Consider the following 26,647-nt stretch of genomic DNA (forward strand, 5'->3'; position numbering starts at 1 on the left):
AAACACCTATAGACCAAAAGGGACTACCTCTCTCTCATCTATATATATTTCTGATGCTGCAGTGCTACTGTTCTGAGTAGGGGGGGGGGGGGGGGGGGGAAGGAAGAAGCAGCTGCAGGAGAGATGGGGGGAGATGCTGCAGGAGAGATTGGTGGAGGGGGGAAGCTGCAGGTGAGAGGCGGTAGATCACAAAGAAAAAGACTGGAGAGAAAGTTCAGGAGGGAGGATTGGGGGGGGAGTAGGTGCAGGAGAGAGGATGGGGGGGGGGAGTAGGTGGCAGGAGAGAGGATGGGGGGGGGGAGTAGGTGCAGGAGAGAGGATGGGGGGGGACGTAGGTGCAGAGAGAGGGGGGGGAGTAGGTGCAGGAGAGAGGCATGGGGGGGGAGTAGGTGCAGGAGAGAGGATGGGGGGGGGAGTAGGTGCAGGAGAGAGGATGGGGGGGGGAGTAGGTGCAGGAGAGAGGATGGGGGGGGAGTAGGTGCAGGAGAGAGGATGGGGGGGGAGTAGGTGCAGGAGAGAGGATGGGGAGAGTAGTGCAGGAGAGAGGAATGGGAGAGTAGGTGCAGGAGAGAGGATGGGGGAGGAGTAGTGCAGGAGAGAGGATGGGGGGGGGGAGAAGGTGCAGGGAGATGGGGGGGGAAGGGAGAAGGTGTAGTGCAGGAGAGAGGATGGGGGGGGAGGGAGAAGGTGCAAGAGAGAGGAGTTGGGGGGGGAGTAGGTGCAGGAGAGAGGATGGGGGGGGGTAGGTGCAGGAGAGAGGATGGGGGAGGAGTAGGTGCAGGAGAGAGGATGGGGGAGGAGTAGGTGCAGGAGAGAGGATGGGGGAGGAGTAGGTGCAGGAGAGAGGATGGGGGAGGAGTAGGTGCAGGAGAGAGGATGGGGGGGGAGTAGGTGCAGGAGAGAGGATGGGGGGGGGGAGTAGGTGCAGGAGAGAGGATGGGGGGGGAGTAGGTGCAGGAGAGAGGATGGGGGGGGAGTAGGTGCAGGAGAGAGGATGGGGGGGGAGTAGGTGCAGGAGAGAGGATGGGGGAGGAGTAGGTGCAGGGAGAGAGGATGGGGGAGGAGTAGGTGCAGGAGAGAGGATGGGGGAGGAGTAGGTGCAGGAGAGGAGGATGGGGGAGGAGTAGGTGCAGGAGAGAGGATGGGGGGGGGAGAAGGTGCAGGGAGATGAGGGGGGAAGGGAGAAGGTGTAGTGCAGGAGAGAGGATGGGGGGGAGGGAGAAGGTGCAAGAGAGAGGATGGGGGGGGAGGAGAAGGTGCAGGAGAGAGGATGGGGGGAGGGCGGAGAAGGTGCAGGAGAGAGGGGGGGGGAAGGAAGAAGCTGCAGGAGAGAGGGGGGGGGGAAGGAAGAAGCAGCTGCAGGAGAGATGGGGGAGATGCTGCAGGAGAGATTGGTGGGAGGGGGGAAGCTGCAGGTGAGAGGCAGGTGGGTGGGGGGGGGGGAGAAGCTGCAGGAGAGAAGACTGATGAAGATGCAAGAGAGGGATTGTATTGGATTGATGGTGTTAAAAGGATCAAATTTAAGGTCATCAGTCCGTCCATCCTATGTGGGGCAAGCTGGGAAGTTTCCTCAGAGAGGAAGAAGACAGAAGACCAAATCCTGATGAACCTGATTGTAACAAAGAATCAATAAAACTACAAACAGAAGCAAGAAGAAATGAGAGTGGGTAAGAGGGTACAGGTGGGAGAGCTGCTCCACCCAGAAAGCAACTGGGCAACCCAGGGAAATGTATGAGGTGGGAGAGACACCCTCTGCATCTGACCAGTATGTTCTTACTTTCCATTACCACAAGAAAACTAGCAACACAAACAAGTTGATAAAATCTCAGGAAAGAGAACACCGACAACATGAAAGTAAACCAACGACAGATATAAAGAATAAGAAGAATTAAAAAGTTGGAAAGGGCAGCAATTGATCCAGAGTCAGAGCGGCTGACAAGGCCAGTATGCCCTCCTTCACAGAGAGGAATAGAAACCCAACTTACCAAGTACAACTTAAAAGCAGGTAACACACTTTTATGTCATCCACTAGTGCCAGAGGCAGCAGGTTAGCAAATTTAAGGTTTCATCACAAGGTGGCCAAATTGTGGCAGTCCAGTAGGGTGTTGGCCACTGTCAAACAGGCAACACACCAACACTGGGGTGGATCCTTACGTCATAGGATGTGGTCCTGTGTCAGGCAAGTGTGGCCAATGTAAAGAGAACGGTAGATTCCCTGTGAAAAACACAAAAGGAAGACTGTGATATGGCCATGGACCCTTTATTGCTCGTAGTGTGTTTGGAGAAACCAGGACACAGAAATTAGTGTTCAGACCTTCAACAATTGGAGGCATAGAGTCCAATGAAGATTCAGTTCCGGTACACCTATCTCCTAAGTCAGCATTCTGGTAGCCAACTTGGCAAACTGGTCAGCATAATAGTTCCCTAGCATCCCAACGTGACATGGGGGTCCAGACAAAGACGACCAACCAATGAAGGTCAAAAAGGAGATCCTTGATATTTACAACCAATGAGTGTCAAGGGTAGCACCGGTGCAAGAACAAACATGACTGAGGGCTCAAGCAATGGGCATCAGTACTGAAGAGAATACACTGTATCCATTCGGCAGGGAGTGTATTCACTGCACCTTGCACATGTGTAAGAAAGCCGGTTCGTCCATCGGCCACAGAGCTGTACCACTTTTGATCCTGGAAATGCACCAAGGACAGCCAGGAACAGGCAACAAAAAACTTTGGACCAAAAGACTCTGATGACAAGTCGAAACACATCCGAGGACATTGTACACAAATGGTGGCATAAGCGGGTGCTCCCTGACAAGAGGTGACAGTGGGGAAAGTTGGAGTTCAGAGCAGAGACAATGTATGTGAACTGCAATCATGACCACAGCCCCTGGTATTTGTTGTGAGAGGTGGATCTCCCTACCAGAAAAATGAACACATTAGTTTGGATGCTCGGGGTGGGGGGTGGGGGGCAGCGGATGATTAGCTGGTCTCAAAGGCCCCTTCACAAGTCATACCCCACAATGGTGTACCACATCCAACATCTGCACTGCTGAAGGTGATGTTGAGCCTTGGGATACACTCCCATAATCAAGATAGGACTGGATCAGAGCTTTGGAAAGCCGCAAAACTCTAGAGTTGTCTGCACCCCATCTGATGTTATGGAGACAGCAAAGAATATTAAGGTGTGACCAGCATGTTCACACCTTAACAACAACAACAACCAGGCTTTGAAGGCAAGTACCAAAAAGCAATAAAACTCCACCATATAAAGCAATTGGTCATCAAGATACAGATCTGGTTGTGGATGGGCAGTACGATGGTGACAAAACTGCAAGATGCATGTCTTGGTGGCTAAGAACCGGAATCCATGAGTGAGAGACCAGGACTGCACCTGCCGTATGGTACCCTACAGTCAAAATTCAGAAACACCCACACTGGAGGAGCAATAGCAAATGCAGACATTGTCTGCATACAGAGAGGGTGACACTGTAGACTCCACAGCTGCAGCTAGACCATTGCTAGCCACTAGAAATGGAGCAAACTCAGTAAGGAGCCCTACAGTAGGGTAATGAGGACGTGATGGTGCCATATGGTGTCACAAGCCTTTTGTAAGTCAAAGAAGTCATCTATAAGCTGGTCATGCCAGGCAAAAGCTGACCAGATAGCAGACTCCATGCAGACCAAATCGTTAGCAGTAGAACAGCCTTGATGAAAATCACCTTGGGATAGAGTCAAAAGAACCCTGAGAGTCAAGGTACCAACGCAGCTGCCAGCTCACCATACATTCGAGTAACTTGCACATAATGTTAGTGAGACTAATTGGGTAATAACTGTCCATCACTAGGGGGTGTTTACCCTGTTTCTGTACCAGGACAATTACGCTTTCCAGCTACTGGGATGGGAACTCTCCTTCATTCCACATACAGTTGAATATGACAAAGACGAGACATTGGCAGTCCATAGATAGGTGTCCAAGCATTTGGCTGTAGATGCAGACTGGGCTTGGAGCAGTGTTACGGCAAAGGGCTACGGCAAATAACTACTCACTAAGCAGAACATTCTAGGTGATGTGTACTGAAAGATAAATGAATTCACTCCACCCACTGTTTGAGGACATGAAATGCAACCTGATAATTCTCAGCTGCAGAGGCTTGAGCACAATGCAGGGCAAATTGTTTGGTGGCAGCATCTGGGTCAGTGTGGCCAACATCATTCATGGAGGCACCTGTGGGGGACTGGTGTCCATAGAGGCACTGCCCAAACTGCAAAGGAGGGGTATGCGGTCCGGCAGTATTAACACACCATTCCCAGCATTCTTGTTTCTGTTGTTTTATTAGGTGGTGATCACAGGCAGGGAGCCACTTAGAGGCAAGAAGGTGCTCCATCAATGGATGTCACTTATGGCACTGGAGAGCCCACATGTGATCTCTAACGGCCATGGCATTTCCTAAAGTCTATCCATACACTGTCTTCTGATGGAGGACTGAGGTGGGAGGGGCGGGGGAGGGGGCCAGGGGCGAATCCCGAGGCATAGGGGATCACTAAAGCTGCTCCCGACAAAAATGGCTGCAGTTATGCTTTTGACAACTGCAGCAACACATCCACATGGTGGGGAGCAAAGTGCAACAGCACGGGCAAAGGCATCCCAGTAAGCGTCATTGAGAGCCATCAGGGTGGACACCCAGCAAGTTATATTGAAGGACGGACAGGATGATCAGAAAATGATCACTGTCACACAGATCATCATGGACTCTGCAATGGGTGGAGGGGAGAAGACCAGCACTGCAAATGGAAAGGTCAATGGCCATATAAGATCCATATGCCACAATGAAATGTGTGGGGGTACTGGTATTAAAAACGGGCCTTAGGGTCACATGGTGCCATGGGTTATGAGAATCAGCATCAATACACTTGGGTTCTGAAGCAGATTGAGTGTGTGTGTGTGTGTGTGTGTGTGTGTGTGTGTGTGTGTGTGTGTGTGTGAACGGTGGGAGGGAGGGTGGGGAGGGGAATCTCGAGCTACAGGTGCCACCATGAACTCCATCTCGGGTACAGAGACTGAACATGCATGGTCCATTCGCTTGGGAACCAGCGGATCCTCCTCCATCTTGGAGGTGGTCTTTTTGTCCCTCCTGTCCTTTAATGGTTTCAATGTTTACGAGGACTTGTCTGCCCTATTTTCAGGAACAAAGGAGGAATGCAAAGCCCTACAACCTGCAACCTGTGGCCCCTTCAGCCACTGGCTGGTATCCAGCTGCATATCAGCAGAATCCTGGGAGGGGAGCTTCCCAATCAGTCCTTTCTTGGTGAGACACACCAGAGGAGGGTGTTGCTTCTCTAGCTGGGTGTTGGGGGATCAATGTCCCCGGTGGGTGGGCCTCTCAAATTTGGGATGTGAGAAACAGTAGAAGGTGGACCCCTAACCACCAGGGGAGTGGGTGTAGACGGATAGCCCCTAGGGGCCCTATGTAGAGGACGCAAAGGACAAGGGCACCTGTGCTAGAAAGGACATCTTTGTAGCCATAGGAATCATCATCATCATCATCATCATCATCATCATCATACATAAAGTATGCAAGCAAAGAAACACTTCTTCTTGGTCTCCTGATACTCAAGACAGCCAAGAGTCTTGTATTCTTGAGTTTTATTTTCTCAATGGAGGACAGTGTAGTTTGGTGAGGAGGGAAAAGGCTCTCCATGGAGTTGACACAGATGGGGCAGCAGTACAAGGAGCATTCATGTGCAACTGATGCCTACAATCCCTACAGATAGGGCTGTGCGCTACATTCCAAAGATGTGCTGAAATCTCGTGCATTTGAACCACTGCATGGGAGGGGAAACATACAGTTTCACATCTCATTGATACATCATTATCTTAGCCTATTCACGCAGCAACTCACCTCCAAAGGCCAAGATCAAGGCCTCAGTATCAATCCCATTGTGTATTGGTCCCCACGGGACACCATGGAGAACATGCATGCCCCGTCACTCCAAACTGGCACATAACTCATCATCAGTCTGTAAAAGGAAGTCTTAGTGGAAGATGACGTCTGTGTACCATACTGAGACTGTTTCGGGGGGAGGGGGCATGATAGTTACAAGAACATCACGAAGCTTGTCACAGATGAACAGTGTCCGCAACTGAGCAGAGGTGCCATTTTAATCACAACTGAACCACTTCTCATTTTCAGAATTGCTGCTGATTCACTAAACCTGTCCTCAACAACAAAGAAAAATGGCTTTGTGGCCAAAAAGGAATCCCCACTGGTTGTACACCAAACTAAGTATTGTGGGGAGTATTTCTCCCCTAGTCTCTCAGCCATACATTCCCCACCACAGCATAGCCAGTGAAGGAAACATTGCAGGATCATACCTCCCCACACTGTAATAGTTCTTTCCCTCAGAAGAAACTGCTGGGGCCTTGCAGCCACCAGCAGGAGAAAGTTTGAGCTGCTCCATTTGCGAGTCATCTGCCTTGGTACCACCCACTCTGAATGCGAACGCTCCACACAGGTGCCGAGGAAACACCACCCTGGCCAATTAGCCATCGCCCAGAGTCCCCACGCCCCAGCCAGGACAGGCACATGCATCGAGTTTCCAGCTTGGAAACTAATAGTGCGATCCCTGCATGGTCGAGGGGCTATCGCCATGCACGTACTTTATGACCACCCCACAACTGGAAGGCTACCGTGTTAAGTATTGGATGTATTATTTTTGCCAGAAAGGAGGGATACAAAGACAGAAAGGCACAAAAGGTGGAATGTACACCATGTTGGGCAACCTTCCACACGATTTACACTTCCATAAAATTTGGAATAGGAATGATAGGTCAAAGCCAACAATGGGGACCATGTAGTGAAGGACGAAAAACTGAATGAAGTACAGGAAGGGAGAAAAAAATAGTGTCCAAAATCATAAAGCAAATCCAAGCATGATCAGCACCAAGAAGACCACCCAATGGAAAAGCAAAGGGAAAAAAAGAACAGTAGAAGGACAGACTTGCAGCATGGAAAGAGAAGTAGCACTGCAAGGATTGCAGTCCCATGGTGGCCAAGAACTTACTTCTAAAACAGATGTTGGCCTCCCGGGGGTGCAGCAGAGGGGAAAAGGCGCAGAAGATTGGAAAAAGGGACAGAGGGAAGAGGGCAGACACTATCACAAATTGACCCAAAAAGGACTGTGGAATGCAGATGCATAAGATACTCCATCCCTGAATTTTCCCTTCTCCTTTGAGATGGTTCTGTGGCTACTGGAGTTATCTTCTATCACCCTCCTGGTAATCCTTGCCATGTAATCCCCATGAGCAAATAAACCAATATGGTTTTTTTTCTATACCTGAGCACCAATGTATTACCTACCAGCCCACAGCACTTTCCAATACTTGAGTGTGCCTCTGAGGAGGTGTACAGTTAATTAGTTGACAGTGAACAATTTACTCTAATTACAAGTAGTAATATGGTGATCAGTCTGTAATTACACAGTGATTTTAGACAATGATTCTTGGGCACAGATGAAATTAAGCTTTGTTTCTACTCAGTGGAATATGTAATACTAACAAGAGAGACTGAAATTGTCTGCAAGAAGTGAATAACAATTTGTGAGGTATTTTACATCATGCCTTTGCTCACTCATTCATTACCCACTGCAACCGAAGAAATTTTCATGACGGATTATGGATTTCCATATTATGTATGTAGAACAACTTTTTAACAAAAAGCACAAGCATTGTGGGAGAACTAGGTTGTAGTTGTGATTGCTGATAATTTTACAGCTGATTTGTTACATCAAAAAATGCTTAGTTACCTGTGGAGGCTCTAAAACAGTGTCAAAGTTTCTTTTCTTATATGATGAGGGTACTAGGAACAGGAGAGAACAGGCTTAAGGCCTAATTGTTAAGCATAAACTGACTGTTTAACACAAGATACTCTTGTGTTTAGGCAATGCAAGACACCATTTATTTTATCCCGTTATTCACGTATCAAAATAAAAATATTTGTCACCACAAAGTAGGTAAGATAATCTTGACCTGAATATCATTAACCCACTATACTGAAGTAAACTGTTATGTTTGAACATCTTTTGAAGAGGACATAATTGATATTATGATTTTTGTGATTTATTCATTTTCACTACCTTGCAGCTGTTTCTTGCTGAATTTTTGCTGTTATCTCTTCCACCCTTTGCTGTAGTTTCTTTTTCCTTTGATTTGGTGGCAGATCACTGTAATCCTCCTTATTGTCAGCATTTGCAGAGAAATTGTTCTGTGGAGAGATCAGATAAATTGAGTTCATTATGTACTACATATAAGAACTAATGTGAATGATATTATTTACTTAAATTATAATGTTGGCAATCCCACCAAAAATAATTACAATTGCATTTTTATCATATTATTTAACCAATTTGCATTTTTGGTGAATAAGCTAATATCACAAATAAAATTTTGTTGTCAGAAATGGTTAATCTGTGAAGTCATTATGTAATTAGCAGTTATTTACTTACACTGTCATGAATATACAGGGTGGTGTTTTAGTGATTTCTTAGTTCAGGTAGTGAATGGCATTTCCTACTGTCTTCACCTATGCAGACATTTCCTCTATTTATCATCTTCAACAACTATCCACGATAATAAGAATACATCTGAGTATTTTTATGTATGCAAACCATTTTTGTTATGGACAGAAACAAATAATACTGGATATAAAATCTGGCAGTGTCACAATCTTTCATCGTATGAGACACACAATGTGATAATTTGATTTGACTGCACTAACTTCCCACTACCTCTATAACGTCACACTTGCTTCACTGTTTATGGTTTATTTTTCCGCTGTGGAAAAGAACAACAAAATATTGTCCAAACAACTTAACGATATCTCCATTATGACACTCTACACAGGAAAATTGTTGACTTCCTCGAATCATATGCCACACTCTTATGAAAGCTTCAAATGCATTCTATAGCTAAGAATATGTTGAACTGAGCATTTACTAACAGATTCACACTTATTTGGTTTCCTGAAATTCTCTCCGAGATCACTGTTTGTGGAGTTCAGGGGTAAATGGTTAAAATCACAGACAGAAAAAGTTGAGACTGTACTATGTTTCCCCACTAGTTTTTGAAGCAGTCGTCATAAATGATGAGAAGACCATTACTGCTATGGCACAAACAGTCAGTGTAAAGGAAGTACGGCTGTACACAATACAATGAGTCATCAGGAAAGTACAATATGTTTAAAGACCCTGGAAATACCGTTGTATGGCTGCCAGTTTGAACAGTACGTTGCAAGGGTTGTTATTCAGGACACAAATCATATGCATTTAGTCATGAGCTAAGTGTGAGTGATGTTTGTAAAGAAAGAGAAGCTAAACAGCAACTCACACAAGAATGAGAAAGCAATACAATTTCCGAATGAATAACACATTATGGCAGTACCTGACATTCACTGCAAGGTTTATGAGAAAGAAGTGAGAAACTCTTTGTTTAATCGATGGGTACAAATGTTTCACTGAGGATGTGGTAACGTTAACAGTTAATGATATCACAGAAACCGTCAATGGTGTCTAATACATTAAGTCCTCGCCACACATTTTCCAGACAACATTCACTGGAAATGACACTTGGATAAGTACTAAACCACAGAAACAAAATTCCCAGCCACTGAGGGGAAGCTCTTGGTATCATGACAAAAGATGAAGCTGATATAATACAGAAGACTGTGTGCTTAGCATTTAGGGAAATGCCAGAGTCACTGTTACAGAAAATTCTACACGAAGGTAACATAAGCAACATTTCTGTATCATGACAGTGCAAAACCTTCAATGGATAATATGCAATAAAAGGCATGGGATGAATTCCAGTTTTTTAACTTTTCTGTTATTTATGGAACCTATCACCAACCTTCCCCTTCCTTACCAAAGTATCTTCCAAAATTAGTCTTAGATTTTAATTTCATTCCATCTTATTTCCTCCCCTCTACCAGACTCTTGACTCCATTGTCACCACTTTAAACCTTTTTCCTCTTCTCTCCACCACCTTCCTGAGTGATTCCCTCTCCCCATCTCCTTCTCCACTGTTTGCCTCCTCAACCCACATATCTCTGGCTCTCTTCACACCAACTGTCTTGTTTTCTCCATCACTAACAAACTGCTTACACACGCTGTTATTTGCTTTTTCCTCCCTCCTGTATAATTTTCATTCTCTCATTCCAAAACTGGAATTTTATTGTTGAATAATCAGGATCTCTGCTGGATTGTTCTTGCACGATATTTTGATGGGGTAATTTGCTGTCTTCTTCAGGCACTACCCTACCGAAGAAAGTGAGTTATGCCATCGAAATATCATGCGAGAACGATTCGAACATCCAGCAGAGATCCCGAATTACATCAGAATTTTAATATTTTCTTACTCTTTTGTACAGCTTTGGCAAACATCAACCTCCTCCTCCTCCTCCTCCTCTGCAGTCCCTGGTGCTCTTTACCACATACCTCTACATCTTGTATTGTTTACAACAGTTTTAATGCAGTCACAGAAGAGTTCTTTTTAGATTCTTCCTTCATGATTCAGTTATGAAAGTAAGACGTTGTACGTTATTTGAATTACTGCACATTATACGCCCTTGATGTCTTACTGTCATTATCAGACCCTTTCCTCATGGTAAGTAAAACTAATCAGTATGTGAATCACTGTAACCTCCCTTCTGTTATATTTTTGTCAATTCTTAATCGAAACAGTTTTCTTTGGGACAATCGGCCATTGGTAAGGGAAGGTTAACAGAGAGAAGGTGCTTAGTAAGAAACCTGATCTACCTGCCTAAAACAAAAATGCCTATTTTTCTTTGCAAATATTAAATTTCTTAATTTTTGGGTGAAAAAGATTGCTTTGAAATTATACCAGTTCATATCATTTAGTTTTCTCAGATTCTCAGTTTAAAATACACTTTTTCTTGGGTGAAACTACACTCTTTCTCCAGATGAAAATACACTATACCACTGGGGAAAGTACATTTTTTTCTGTGTTAAGTGACAATACAATTTCCCATGGAGCTGTGAAACTTAACTATCCTTTGATTGGTGAAGATTTTATACATCAGCATAGAACTTCCTGGTACTTTAGGAAATGAAACCAAGCAAAAAACAATGTGTTTTGGAAAGATCTTTGATGCATGGCAACATTTACACTGTGTAATTTTGTATTATGAAAGTACATACAAATTCCACCAACTACAGCACAGTAGCTTCCAAAGCACTGAAATTGAGATTATGACAGTGTCTGTCAGCCAATCATAGCTCATGTGACAATCTCTAGCCAATGACAGCAGATGTTCAGAGCATAGGACTCATTATGTACACAGCAAATATAAACATCTTTGTTAAGTAGAGTGAACATCCAAATATGAAAGTTAATGGTTTAAATTAATATATTGTTATTATCTTGTTTATGTTTTATTCTGCAGTATTATTTGGGCTAAAGTAAAATTCTTCATTAGAGTATAAGTTGTTACCAGTCAAAATTACAAAAATTTAACTGAAAACTAAAAAAATGGAAAATTCCAGGAGTTAAAAAAAAAAAAAGAAGAAGAAGAAAAAAAAAATCCCAAGTTTTTCTCAGATTTCCCAGCTGTCCCTGGGCATATACACCCTGCAAACTAGGTTCGAGCTCTGGTCAATCTGAGGACTTTTATCTGTCAATTTGCTCAGCTATGCCAATGTTTTTGTGCCGTGAAAAATGCAGAGTTGCACCATGGTTCAGAATCCTCATTAAACTGTATGTCTGTCTATAAATTGCTGGGTAAGTCAGTTCAAAAATGAGAGGAAGGCAACTCCTTACCACCTCTAATAGGACCCTGTCCAGAAAAGCATTTCTATGTTGAAATCAACCTTCAGGTTGATGACAGCTTTACTTTAAGCAAAACATTTACTAATGGCTAGATCCAACCACACTCATATTAGCAGTTAAATTTAGTTCCACTTTCACAATGAAGTTTGCCACTGCACTATTGCTTTTCCAAATTCAATGGTCACACTACAACAGTTGATGGCAGCTTTAATAATTATTCAAACAACAATGTGCTCACCAATGGATGTTACTGACTGATGATACTGATTTATCTATTCATTTTGTGTGGAATTACACACACCCCCCACAAATAAACCAATTGCCCTATGACTTAAAAGAAAATTTTCAAACGCAAATTTTATCAACATTTTCAGACTGTTCATATATTCTGGGTACAATTCAACTGCATTCCACTCAGAAACGGAACAGCAACTGCCCTTGTCTCATGTAAAGGGGCATGAATGGTAGCACTTTAGCATTGTTGAATGAAACAGAAAGACAATGCCTCCTGCTGCAAAAGGTGCACTAAGCTCCGAATGTTCAAGAGAACCAACAATACTTAAGGTGCATGGCTGACTATCTGTACGTTGTACTCCTATTGAAAGTAGACATATACCGAGACACTTCAGTTTTGTAATTAAAACTGCCTACATCATATTCAGTATCCAACTCTATAGCTTACAATTTCAGATGTTGTTGTTGTTGTTGTGGTCTTCAGTCCTGAGACTGGTTTGATGCAGCTCTCCATGCTACTCTATCCTGTGCAAGCTTTTTCATCTCCCAGTACCTACTGCAACCTACATCCTTCTGAATCTGCTTTCAGATACAGTAGATACAGTAGAAAAATTACAACATCATCCATCAGCTAAAGATATAAATAATACTACTAGAGTTACACCATGCTGGAAATTATATAGTCACAAAGTTTCAGAGTGTTCAAGCAATTGCAGTTTGCAATGTGATAGCATGAATGTGTCAACTGAAGTAAAAGGAAACAAAAAACAAAGGAAATTCTTGCCCCCATGAGTGTATTTACATTTTAAAATGGGATACTTTAGCATTTAATTTCCAAAGAGCATAGGTGTATGGTAAACAGCAGAAATACAACAACCAGTGTGAAAGACTCGCATCCAAAATGCAGATCATAAAGAGTGAAGAGGTAATAGCACTAATTAGAAATGATTTTTATTTGTTCCTTGACAGCACACTTTTATAATACTTAGCAAAAGAAATAAAAAAAAAAAAAACTTTATAATGTCACAAACGTCCAATTACTGGCAGCAATTCTGTATATTAAAATCAATCAAATGTACATTTCAGTTAGTACCAGTAAACATGCAGCTGTTAAAACATAAAAAGCAAATAGTTCTATTCTTTAGATAAATTACTACACCATGAGAGAAATAATTAATGAAAGGTCGTAGTGAACTGAAAATAATGTAACATTTACTAGGTTGACTTTTTAGTTTTGCACACAGTTTGAATTGGCTAGGATGCTTCCCACATGTCCTAGTTAGTAGAAGTTTCTTTGACAATGCAAGCTTCATTAGAAAATCAAGTTTCCTTTTCACAAAGGTGTGTATTAATCACTTACATTATAATGAAATTTTCAAAATACTTGTAAAAAATGTAACACTATTTGTACTTACAAGTTTTAAGTATGTAGACTGAGACTAAGAAATGACACCATGTGAAGTGTTGTTGCAAATTAATTGCATTTTCCTTTTGTTTACTTTGGGAAATAATACTACTCAAAAAAGTTACCAATACAGCACAAGTGGTATGTGTTGCCCTGCTTTTATAAGCATGGTCTTTTTATTACAGTTCTTTACTGAAATCTAGTATAAACAGTATAAAAAGTGATTTCTATGTGGGCCAGATCTTGCTCTTATCTTCAAAATAAGTTGGTAGAATCACAAATAATTGAGAAAACTCTCATGCAACTATCCCACACCTAATGAGAAGTATGCTCATGACATTGCTTATGAAGTCATTCTGAATCATTGTTCACAATGAGCAGTGAAATTATGAGCTGTCACAGTATCTACAACACTGTGCTACAATAAAATCATAACTGATTAAGTGGAAAAAGTATACTATTGACAGCACAGAATTTGCGCATTTGTAAATGAATTCAAAACTCTTCTAATCTACAAAGCACAAAGGCCAAATCCTAAATCCTAAATCCTAATAACGTGGGCAGGGTGCAACGATATGTCACCATCTTCATTTTGAATTTCTCTCTCCAAGAAAACGACAGAAATATATCAGAGGGCACTTCCAGCAAATTGTTAATATTTAAAGTAAGTGAAAACCTTCTCTTGATTATGATCAGGGCTTATCTCATAGATCTACATATTTACCTCAATTATTTGTGCTAAGGGAATATCATCACAAACACAATCTTTAACTTGGGATATTTACTAGTGACGCAGCTGAACTGCCATTTAATATTATGAATTGTTAAGCTCAACTGCTGTCTGCCTGAAGGCCAAGTGGAACAGTATATAAAGAGACACTATGAGAGAAAGAGTTTGAATTTAGGGAGCATCACAAAATTTTAAACGATACCGGACAAACCTTTAAAATCTGAACATTTGTTTACTCCACTTGAAGGATGTCTGGAATACATTGTAATTTGCAGCTTATTTTAAGACTGACTGAAACCAGTCATTAAACAATGAACACCATGTGGCAATTACAGTTGGGGGTCATACACTATGTGATCAAAAGTACCCGGACACCTGGGTGAAAATGACTTACAAGTTTATGGTGCCCTCCATAGGTAATGCTGGAATTCAGTATGGTGTTGGCCCACCCTTAGCCTTGATGAAAGCTTCCACTCTTGCAAGCATACATTCAATCATGTGCTGGGAGGTTTTTAGGGGAATGGCAGCCCATTCTTCGTGGAGTGCTGCACTGACAAAAGGTATTGATTTCAGTCAGTGAGGCCTGGCACAAAGTCGGCATTCCAAAACATCCCAAAGGTGTTCTATATGATTCAGGTCAGAACTCTGTGCAGGCCAGACCATTACAGGGATGTTATTGTCATGTAACCACTCCTCCACAGGCAGGCATCATGAACAGATGCTCGATCGTGTTGAAAGATGTAATCGTCATCTCCGAATAGCTCTTCATCAATGGGAAGCCATCGGATCGCCACATTGTGTACCGTGATTTGTCACTCCACAAAAGGTTTTTTCACTGTTCAACCATGCACTGTTTATGCTCCTTACACCAAGCGAGGTGTCATTTGGCATTTACCGATGTGATGAGTGGCATATGAGCAGCTGCTCAACCATGAAATCCAAGTTTTCTCACCTCCCACCTACCTGTCATATTACTCACAGTGGATTCTGATGCAGTTTGAAATTCCTGTATGATGGTCTGCATAGATGTCTACCTATTACACATTATGACCCTATTCAACTGTCAGCATCTCTGCCACTCAACAGACGAGGTAGCCTGTTCGGTTTTGTGCTGTATGTGTCCCTTCACGTTTCCACTTCACTATCACATCGGAAACAGTGGACCTAGGGATGTTTAGGAGTGTGGAAAACTCGCGTACAGATATATGACACCAGTGACATCCAATCACCTGACATGTTCAAAGACCATGAGTTCTGCGGAGCACCCCATTCTGCTCGCTCACAATGTCTAGTGACTACTGTGGTCACCGATATTGAGTACCTGACGGAACAATGCACGTAATATGAAAAACATAGGTTTTTGGGAGTGTCTGGATACTTTTGATCACATAGATTATGATAAATGAATGTACAAAAGCAACAGCATCTCCTACATTTTATGTATATATGTAGGCTTCCCTTAAGTCCATGCCACTGAAAAACCTATTTCCATTTCAAAAACGCAGACCATGAATTTATGCATAAGTACACAAACATGTAATGCACTTCATAGAGCAAGTATAAAACCATAATTTTTTACAAGCATAGACTATAACATAACTAAGATGAAAAAGGTTAGTCAAACACAAAGCAAAAGTGTTGCCTGAAAAGCAAAAGAGGTTAGCAGACACAGCTGTTGTACATAATTATTCAAATGTCATTACTCTACAGTTAACAATCTTTTGAAATGTAACTGTCTTTAATATCTGATACCAGAAGTAAATGAAAATGCAAATTATTTTATCACTGTACAACCACTGTCCACAAACAATAGACAAAATAAAATTAAGCACACAAAGCTCTGTGAAACTACAATGAAACAAGACATCAAGCCAGCATGACAATATGATCCAAATTGTGCGCATCATTCGTCATGCTACGTACCAAAATAATTTCAATGTATCTGAATAATTATATGCACAATAAAATGAAGTATTAAAGATATCCAACAGGCATTGTTCTACAGATACTCAATAACAAAATGTAAAGCTATGTTGTAGCAATTATTCCCATCTGGTTTTAAATTGTGCCATAGTTGTTTCACAGTTGACACAACAATGCCAATAGCAACCAAACAGGCAAAAAATTAAAAGTTCTTTCAAAATCTTACTATTTCCAACATACCAGTAGTTTAAATAGTTAAATGTATTGCTGGTATCCCAAAATGCAACAGTATTTCTCTTAATTCACATTTTCAAAAAATAATTTACGTAGAAAGAACAGGATAAAATTGAAACCATTTTATCTAAATTTACGTAAACATCTTTGGTAAACTGCATCTCTTAATTTTGAAACAGGCGCCTTAGGCAGCAGAACTTATCGTGGCACTGTAGAACATGAAGTGTAAGATATTACTGCTGTTGTTTAAGCCATGTGTATTAGCTTCTTGCGGTGACTACACGATTATGGCAAATTATCAAATTGAGGACAAACGTGAGGGGAAGCCTACAAATCACTTCATATGAACCACAAGCTAACAACTTCACATATTAGCAAACCAAAGAAGCATGCTGCAAACATCATGCCACAAGACATTCAGTACCAAGACACAGCACAGGAAAGTGTCACTGCCTCAATACTTACTGAAATGGCATGATGTCCAAGGCAACCAGTCACCAAAGAAAGAACATACAGGAAAGAAAAAGAAAAATAAACAAATTAATTAAAATTAAGTCTAATGTTCATGGAAAAATTACTTTCTTCTCATCATCTACAACTCTGATGAGAATGTGTGAAAAGAATGCCATGATACATGCAGCTAAAATGCTGCTTAGTTATCACAGATACACAATACTAGAAAAGACACCAAAGAAAACATCTCTCACAACAGATAATTCACATTATAGTGGTCTAAAATGAAATGATGCAGAAGAGTCCATACTACCAAAGTCATGGGTATTTCACAGTACTATATCCACTTAGCATTTCTGTGTATTTAAAACTGCCTAATATCATGCAGCATACTTCATCTGTCACACAGTTTTGAATCTACTTCTAGGCAGGTAAATGAATGCACACATTAATCCATGCATATGGTAATTATCAAAAATATGTCATGAATCTAATAGCAGAAACTAAAACCTACCTTGTGGTCTTTCTATGCTGTTTAACAAATATCTAAGGCACTAATCGAGGACACTAACCCCAAGCAAACTAAAATATCTTTATACAGCTCAGCATGATGGCAGCAACAAATTGAAACAATTTCACATTGCACGTCTAGCCACAGATTGCGTATGAAATGTAAATTTGCACTAAATTTTTATTTTATTTTTTACTCGAATTCGATCAACATTCAACTTGAACAAAACAAACTTGTCACATAACCTTAAAAAATCCTTATTGATGTAACCAAATTTCTGTTACACCACTCATCTCAATCACTTTGCAAACTGGGAGCTTAATTATAACATTATCCTGTTTTCCTTTACTACAATATTCACACTAATACATCTTACCCATTAAAAAAAAAATCACAAACCTGAGAAACAACAACATGAACCACAAAACTAATACTATCTATTTGATCTCAAATACCAAAACAATGAACAGTGCAATAGGATGCTTCTGCACCATAGCACACACTAAAAAAATTTAGATTAAGCAATGTTTTGCCAAACAACAATAATATTATGTTTGTCTGATGCTTTTGATAATCTGTCTCTCTCATGTTTATTGTGGAACTGTTTTCATAATCTGCTCTGTATAAGAAGATATTTTATTGTACTTAACCATGGTACATATCATAGTAAAGCTATGTCCTCAGACCCTGTTCTGATGCTGGAATGAAGATCCCTTATCCATATATTTAAAGCCTTTTGACAGATACATTTCATATTTTCCTTTATAATGTACTATAACTTTCATACCAGTATCAGGAAAGCATTTACAAATGACACTGCACTCACAGCAAAATTCAAATGTGGGTTAAAATGAAAAGAAATTTTTTTGAAAGAAAGAACATCGAATAAAACATCTATTAAATTAATCATACTGAACAACACTATCATTACAAGAAAACTGTTATTGCAAAGAGCATAATAGTTCTTTCTCCTAACTGACATGATGCATGAAAATATTACTTGCGGAAATAATTCTTGACGACTTGCACGTCAAATGAAGAGGAAGCACAAAACGTTCAACACTTAATTCAAGCACATGCTATGTAGACAATTTGTAGAAAATAAAAGAACGTTTCTGCAAATCTGTAACAACGAAATTCCAAATATACTTGATATACAGAGAGATTTCCAGGACAGACAGACAGACATTTACTAAACATTTTTGGTAATTAACAGTGCAACCAAAGCAACTGTATAAAGTGGAACAAATGAAATATGCATCCAGTAGCAGCATATATTTATGGTTTTGATAGCCAGGGAGCAGAAAAAGTAGTAGCAGGTGCAGAATAGCATTATTTGAATGAAGTAGCTGGAATATTACAAGAAAGCTTACTGGGAACTAGAGGAACAAAAAGGTGAAATACCAGTAAAGTAACTGACAAAATGGCTTACAGTTTTCATACACAACTTGAAACAGACAGGATTAAAGGATGTACCACGGGATATCTGCAACAGAGTTATGACGACACAAATGTCTTAGTTCATCCATATTACACTGGCAATGTAGCTAGTTAGGTAGCCCACTTAATTATGGACACTGTCCTTCAGGTGGGTTTCTTGTTTCTTTTTCCTTTTTTTTTTACTTTTACCTTGAAAACTATACAAAAAAAACAGTGCACAGGGTGCCAACAACATTTTTGAAATTAAATTAGTTCTACAGGGATAAAAGGTAAACATTTTTCAGCAAACAACTCATGGTCTGAAATAAGGAATCTACTATAATAAGACACATTTCATTGCTGTGCTTGTAACAGTGAACTTTTCACGCAGTGACTCAGTTACGCAACACACAACAGAACAGTTTAGCGAACCAGACTCAGTTTGGCCTCTGTAATAAATTAATCAAGTGTTGAAGAGTGCATCTCCCACAGGACTAAAACAATTAAAAACAACAATGTATCTATGCGCTTGTCACGGCATAAGCTGTAGTCCATCAACTATGAGGATTTCTGCTTCCCTCAGTCAGCAATCTACACACAGGTAGTAATGCTATACACCCCCCTCCCTCCCTCAACCCCCCCCCCCTCCCAGCTCTACACAATACAGCCACATATCAATAAATTTAAACAAATTTCATAAACATGGAATCATTCTCTTTGACTCAAGTTCATTTTAAAATCAAGTAGTGGTTCATGTTCTTTAAACCTGGCACATACTGCCATTTGAATAAATGGAAAGACAGCTATTGAAGGATATTAAGCCAAACATTTTAAAGCATTTTTACATACTCTCACATTCCTTATAGTGCATTTCTTCAATAAAAAAAATTACCCATATCACAAACTATAGCCTCTCCAAATTTGGAAACTTTGTTTAAAACAAGAGTACCACACTTTTAACAGGACCAAATCGGCTGACTGTAACTCCATACTTTTCACAAATTATACATAATTTCTCAATAAAAAGCAATAAAAGATTAAAATAAAGGTGTCTTAAAATGACACTCAAATTTGTGCAGTATTTTTTTCCATTTTATTCATGAAGTAAAACACTGAAAATAGTTATCAGCCTCGGTAACAAATTATTCAACACACAAACTACTCGATTTCCTTGTTTTGCATTCTTACTGTCTAAATACATTTAGTTTATAAAAATCGGACACCTCTCAAAACCTCGGAAATCATTCACAATGTTGATTAAGCTCATGGAACGCAGATAAAAACATCAGATCTATATTAACATAATACAGAAAACTTTTAATAGTAAGCACTAAAACTGGAATATTGTAATAATAGTTGGATTTGAAACAGAAAGAGGAAAAAGAGGTACATTCTTTTACCTATCAGGCACCTTACTACAGCAAGACTGAATAATATGAGAGACTAAAACAAAATGTCTTTTTTTTTCATTGGTCATAATTCTCCATACCTAAATACTTTCGTCAGAAAGAAGTCACAGCTACAATATAGTGAAAAGGAACACTTTTCAATGAAGAATCCAGTTGTCATTAACAAATCCACGTACCACCCATACACTAAGCTTTCCTTTTCTACAGCAACTTTGGTTTTCTTAGCTATGAGCTTAATTCAAAAGGGGAAAACTGAAGCAATATGAAGATGCTGCAAAGGAATATCTACTTACCATTTCAGTTTCTGCTAACCCTGGTTCATCGCAAACTGTACCAAGGAATTAAACAGATCGAACATGTTAGCAGTTCCATGCCCTGCCTTTAGGTTTCAACCATAACAAAGCCATCGATCAGTGCCCAGGGGGAACCTTGCGGAGGTAGTGCAGCTGAAGCATACATGTAGTGAGTGTGGACAAAAGGCCTAAGAAGGCAGATCTACTTACTGTCAACACTAGGTTAATGGAGGTTCCTAGCCAGTACCCATGGTATTCTTGTCAGAGAGATTTCCCTCACCCTACGTAACAAGGTGCCAACAAGCACACTTAAACGTTACCTCTACCATACGTCTCTGCTACGAGTGTACACATACATGTTAGAGTGGGTGCTGCACAGACAATTTTAGGGGAAAATTTATGCTGTCTGCCCATGAGCTTGGTCATGACATCAAACAGCCACTAAAATAACAAACTGCATATGTTAGTGAGCTGGCATGTCAAATTACTGTCCCAATAGAGGTTCCGTTATTTACTTTTTATTTAAACAACAGAAGCAGGGTACACAGAAGTGGTAACAATGAAGATGATCTTTTAAGCTACAGATATCAATCCGACAGTCAGTCTAATTTCAGCAATAGATAAACAGATGCAGCACGCACTTTTCTCCTCCCACACCTGCTTCTCTTAACTACATTTATTTACTTTCTGGCTGAGATAGCATTATGTACAGTACAGAATGCTGACTGTCAGCATAGGGCACACACCCATGAAAGTGTGTAAGTGTCAGACTGAAGAGTGCATGTCAAATGACAGAAATTAACATCAGATTTTGCTTATATAATGCATACACCAAGCCCTGAGATGAAGAGTACACTCAAAAATAAATAAAAATGTGGGAAGGGAGACAGAAATTCTTTAGAAACATAGATGAAGATATTGATGTATTACATGTATCCCATAAATGTGACTGTGGAAGATGTGACAGAAAATCATATGGAGAGCTTCTATTTTTAGTAGCTTCATGCAATCTATTGGGCATTTTTCCTTATTGTTCCTTTTCTTTCTTTCGCAATGAATGAATTAGGAATGTTTATAATATGCTGTTAAGATCACAAATTCTGAGGCAGCAATTTGTTTTAATACATTACAATACACTGAAATTTTGGTTACTGTTTGACGTTTTCAGGCTACTGTTCTATAACATATAGTTTTAACTCCATCTAAATGTACTGGAAGGTAAGTGCAGCAGTGTGGAATTACAGCTAGAAAGCTGTTCCATTTTCCTTTTAACTATAGCTATCATGTTTTCACAATACATTAATGGGAGCTTCTGAAACTTAGGAGCTCATACAGAGGGTTATTGCAGCCAGCTTCTATAAAGTAAGAGCTCATAATGGAGATTACTACTAAAAGTGGAGATAGTGAAAATGATTCATTGTTTATCTGTCTGACGAATAATTCTGACACACTACAAACTGTGACTACAGGCCAAATTTTGTTTGAGGGTGATTTTTGACAGGCACTAAGAAGCACTGAAAAATAGCTATGGCATTGGAGACAATGGATGCAGAAGGCATTTTTCAGTCTAGTAATGGGATCATCTGTGGGCAGTTGACTACAACAGGTACAGTAGTATGTGGAATTGAGTACTGATGTGAACTTTGTGAAACTAGAATGCTGGGTGGGCCATGGTGAAGAAGTTTGCATTGGTAGTTGGGGGGGGGGAAGGTCACCAAGTATACAAATCAAAGAGGTAATTGTTGGTAGAAGTGAGAATCAATACAGTCGTCGTAACAGCTGGTAAATCAGGAAAATATTTTAAATTTTTTCAGTAACTGCAACCAAATCACAGTATCATCTTTCAGTTGGAGTGGACCTTCAACGTCTAAAAATCTTATCTTAAAGGGCATGGGTATCAGAATATCACACAGTTGTGGACTTTCTTAATGGGAACCACTGCATATTTTAAGAATTCCAAGATTTTCAGGTTTGCAACCCCCTGCCCTTTTTATGTGACAATAGATTCATTAATTTTATTTATTCTGTTTTCAGGAGGAGAAAGTGGAATCTAGAAGTGGTTAACAGCTATCAGTGGTATATCATGCTCCAGAATACAGAATAAATTGTGTGAAGAAACTGTTGATCTATCATTGGTTGCAGCAAGGAAACTAACAGCTGTGCTGAAGGAAACAGTCCTGTATCAGGCAGTAAAGTCTGTTTCCCACTGGGGTAAATTTTTCACATTTTAGTTTGTACAAAAGATACTAAAAAGTTTGGTAGTTCTGAGGTTCCATATAGACCATTTAATTGTGTATATTTAAATTTGTACATACATGCACTGTAATCTAAGCCTTAGCTATTACTATTCCAGTCAAAACCTCCATTTTTTTTTACTGTCTAGTCTGCTACAACTGTCATTTGCAACACACGACACACTATCATAACCATATGGTTCACAGAAGCTCAGATGAGTAATAACAACACTGCTCCTCTTCTTCATTGGCCAATGAATAGCATTTTATTGGAGTATGTCAGATTTTGGAAAAAGAAATGTATGTATGTCATACTAACATGTAAATAAATTTTTAGGCAGGTCTGCACTTGTAATTAACAACATTCTGTAACACCACTTAAATAACAAAACTGTAAACAGACATTATAATTTTTCATCCAAGCCACTAAAAAAGAAGTGTAAATTTAAGAACAAATGTCGAAGTGTCTTGGACAAAAATTTCCAGTCCATTAAAAAGATAAGGGGGCATTTTCTATATCATAACAGGAGTACTGAAACACGTGGTGCTAAAGCCTTGGGAAACATTTCCTCTGAACCTTTATTCAGAATAATGTTATCTATAAGCTGCAGAGGAGTTGAACACAACAGTTCACCAAAACACCTCATCATTAGTTCTTTAGAAAATCTGTCAAAAATGTGTACTGCGTATTTAGCTCCAGCAGCCCAAATATGTGAGCATCCCCCTGTATGATCACAATTTCACTATGCATTCACAAGGGAGCATTCAACTTTATGGAAAGGAGTTTTCTATTGCTAAATAGCAGGGGGCAGTGGGGATAACAATGATTAAATTACCAAGCTTGCAGAAGAAATTTGCAAAAATGGTTTTATGAGTGCTTTCCAAGTATATAAAGATCAAATAATAGAGGTAATTATTCTGAAAGAAAGGCAAATTAAATAAGGTAATACCATTCAATTTTACAAATACCCCTAGTAGCGCATACGAAAGAGATATTGTGAGCAGAGTATCAATGGCAGAAGTGGCAGCGAGTGCAAAGTATAATGCAATATCATACAAGTTATACACACAAAACTACAATGTAACATTTGATAAGCAACATTATAAAACAGATGTCACTAGGGACAAGCACTGAATGGTTTGAATGCTTAAAAACTATTTACAACAGTTAATATTGATGTGTAAGCAAACACAAGAGGAACTAAACCCTTACACATTCCAAGAATTTTCTTTTTCTCCCCTACTGAGTATTTTGTGTGCAACATTTGTTGGCAGCTGTGATTCTTCCTGTACGGTATGGGAGTTAAAGAATGGTTTCTATGGAAATCTAGCGAAGTTGTAACATTCTTTACAAGTTCAATAAAAAACAAATTTATAACTAATTACAAACAATTAGTAGTAGAATTCTAAGAGCACACACATTTGTGTGTGTTTCCAAAGATTACAAGAGATCATGACATGTTAAATGGGAAAACAAAGGCATGTGTGACAATATACATCATCAATCTGTGACAAATTGGACAGATCATTAACAGTACAGTAGAACTCCAACTATCCTGAACACCAATTATCCACATCACTTTGAGGAAAAGGAAACTGATACTGTATGACTAAAACTGTAGGTTTTGTTCAATAGTTATTAGAGTATATAATAGTATACTGTATGTTTTTTATTGTTCTAAAATCAATCCACAGCAAATGTATCAAAGACAAAATCTTCCAGTGAACAATTAACACACACGCACATTGTTGCGTTTGTGATGCCCATCATTCAGTGCGGCCTACATCTGTCTGTGTTGTGATCGTAACTGTGCTGATACATCACTATACAATCCATCTTCTGAGTCTTTTGTTTTGTTTTATGTTTGTCTTTTAATCTATTGTGTGGCAGCTGTCTTATCATTGGCAGACAAAATAAAAATATTTGAACAATTAGATAAACACATGAGTGCTAAACAGTTAGATGAAGTGTTCAGCATTGGAACATCAACAATTTCAGACATAAAAAAACAGGTCTTTAATTTTAAAATTTGTTTCTGTCCTCGAGAATGAAGATGGGAGTTAGTCAAGAAAAGTGACAAAAACAACAAAGAGTTTGATGATGCCGCAATCGAGTAGTTTTTGCTCCAGCAAGCACAGGGAAACCCTCTTTCAGAGTCAATTATTAGCAAAACACCGAAACTTTTAGCCAAGAAAATCAACAGTTTGTCTTCATTTAAAACGAGCAATGGCTGGCTACAGACTTTGAAGACAAGGCACAATATTCATGGGTTGGATTTAAGTGGTGAAAAACTATCAGCAGAAAATTATTGAAAAGTTCTAAGTTGAAGCAGAATCTTATGACCCTGAATTTTTATACAACACAGACGAAACACGCCTCATTTGGAAGGCTTTGCCTGAAACAATTTTATCTTCCGAAAAATAAACTAGAACTCCTGGCTATAAGGTTAGTAAAGACCATGTTACCATGCTGCACTGTGCTTACTCTACAGGAAACCACAGAGGATATAGGCAAGTGGCTTCCTATTAATTCTTTTGATACTGGATTCCATGTTCTCAGTGCCAACAAAATCATTCCAAGTGTGAGAAAAGAAACTGATGGCCAGGAGGATGACACTGTCACTGAACCAGATGCAGGACCATCAGCTAATGAATGTTTGCATATCTTGGCACTGTACTAAAATGAATGGAGCAGCAACTTGAGCATGACCACATGCAGCTCCTAACCATCAAGTGGATGCGAGACTTGGCTGCACGAAAATTGCTGAAGATTCAACCAAACAGCCCTCGTCAAAGATTTACTGTCCTACTCTCGTACTCTCTACTGGAAATATCACTTTGCCATGAAGAAAAATGATCCTAATCCTACTCCCAATGATCCAACTCCCCAGGACACCATCCAAATTGAACCCTGCCTGGAACAGTTCCGTCCTCCGTCGCAGCGGGACCCACCTCCTCTTCCTCAAAATCACCCTCTCCAAACCTTCCAGGAATTTCTGACTTCCAGCCTTGCATCTCAATCCTTCTTAAAAAACCTTAATCCTACTCCCAACATCACCACTGCTGAAGCCCAGGCTATCCTTGATCTGAAGGCTGACCGATCCATCGTCATTCTTCCGGCGGACAAGGGTTCGACGACCGTGGCACTTGATCGTCGGGAGTATGTGGCTGGGGGACTGTGTCAGCTTTCAGACAACACCACATACAAAGTTTGCCAATGTAATCCCATTCCCGATGTCCAGGCGGAGCTTCAAGGAATCCTCAGAACCTTAGGCCCCCTGCAAAACCTTTCACCTGACTCCATCAACCTCCTGACACCACCGACACCCCGCACCCCTACCTTCTTCCTAAAATTCACAAACCCAATCATCCCGGCCGCCACATTGTAGCTGGTTACCAAGCCCCCACAGAACGTATCTCTGCCTACGTAGATCAACACCTTCAACCCATTACATGCAGTCTCCCATCCTTCATCAAAGACACCAACCACTTTCTCGAACGCCTGGAATCCTTACCCAATCTGTTACCCCCGGAAACCATCCTTGTAACCATCGATGCCACTTCCTTATACACAAATATTCCGCACGTCCAAGGCCTCGCTGCAATGGAGCATATCCTTTCACACCTACCTAAAACCTCTTTCCTCATTACCTTAGCCAGCTTCATCCTGACCCACAACTTCTTCACTTTTGAAGGCCAGACATAGCAACAATTAAAGGGAACAGCCATGGGTACCAGGATGGCCCCCTCGTACGCCAACCTATTCATGGGTCGCCTAGAGGAAGCCTTCTTGGTTACCCAGGCCTGCCAACCCAAAGTTTGGTACAGATTTATTGATGACATCTTCATGATCTGGACTCACAGTGAAGAACAACTCCAGAATTTCCTCTCCAACCTCAACTCCTTTGGTTCCATCAGATTCACCTGGTCCTACTCCAAATCCCATGCCACTTTCCTTGAC

General features: G+C 40.4%; 1 protein-coding gene across 5 annotated transcripts in view; it reads right to left on the reverse strand.

Annotated features, from left to right (window-relative positions):
- Window positions 1–26,647, reverse strand: part of LOC124721257 (formin-binding protein 1-like) — a 375,448-nt gene that overhangs the window by 33,051 nt on the left and 315,750 nt on the right. For 4 of the 5 annotated variants that reach the window (XM_047246131.1, XM_047246132.1, XM_047246129.1 and 1 more), the window contains exon 8: window positions 8,136–8,263. In XM_047246131.1, coding sequence (XP_047102087.1) covers window positions 8,136–8,263 — 128 coding nt within the window. The remainder of the gene's footprint in view (window positions 1–8,135; window positions 8,264–26,647) is intronic. The other variant, XM_047246130.1, reaches the window with a different exon arrangement.

Source organism: Schistocerca piceifrons, chromosome X (genome assembly GCF_021461385.2).
Source record: "Schistocerca piceifrons isolate TAMUIC-IGC-003096 chromosome X, iqSchPice1.1, whole genome shotgun sequence".
Taxonomy (NCBI): domain Eukaryota; kingdom Metazoa; phylum Arthropoda; class Insecta; order Orthoptera; family Acrididae; genus Schistocerca; species Schistocerca piceifrons.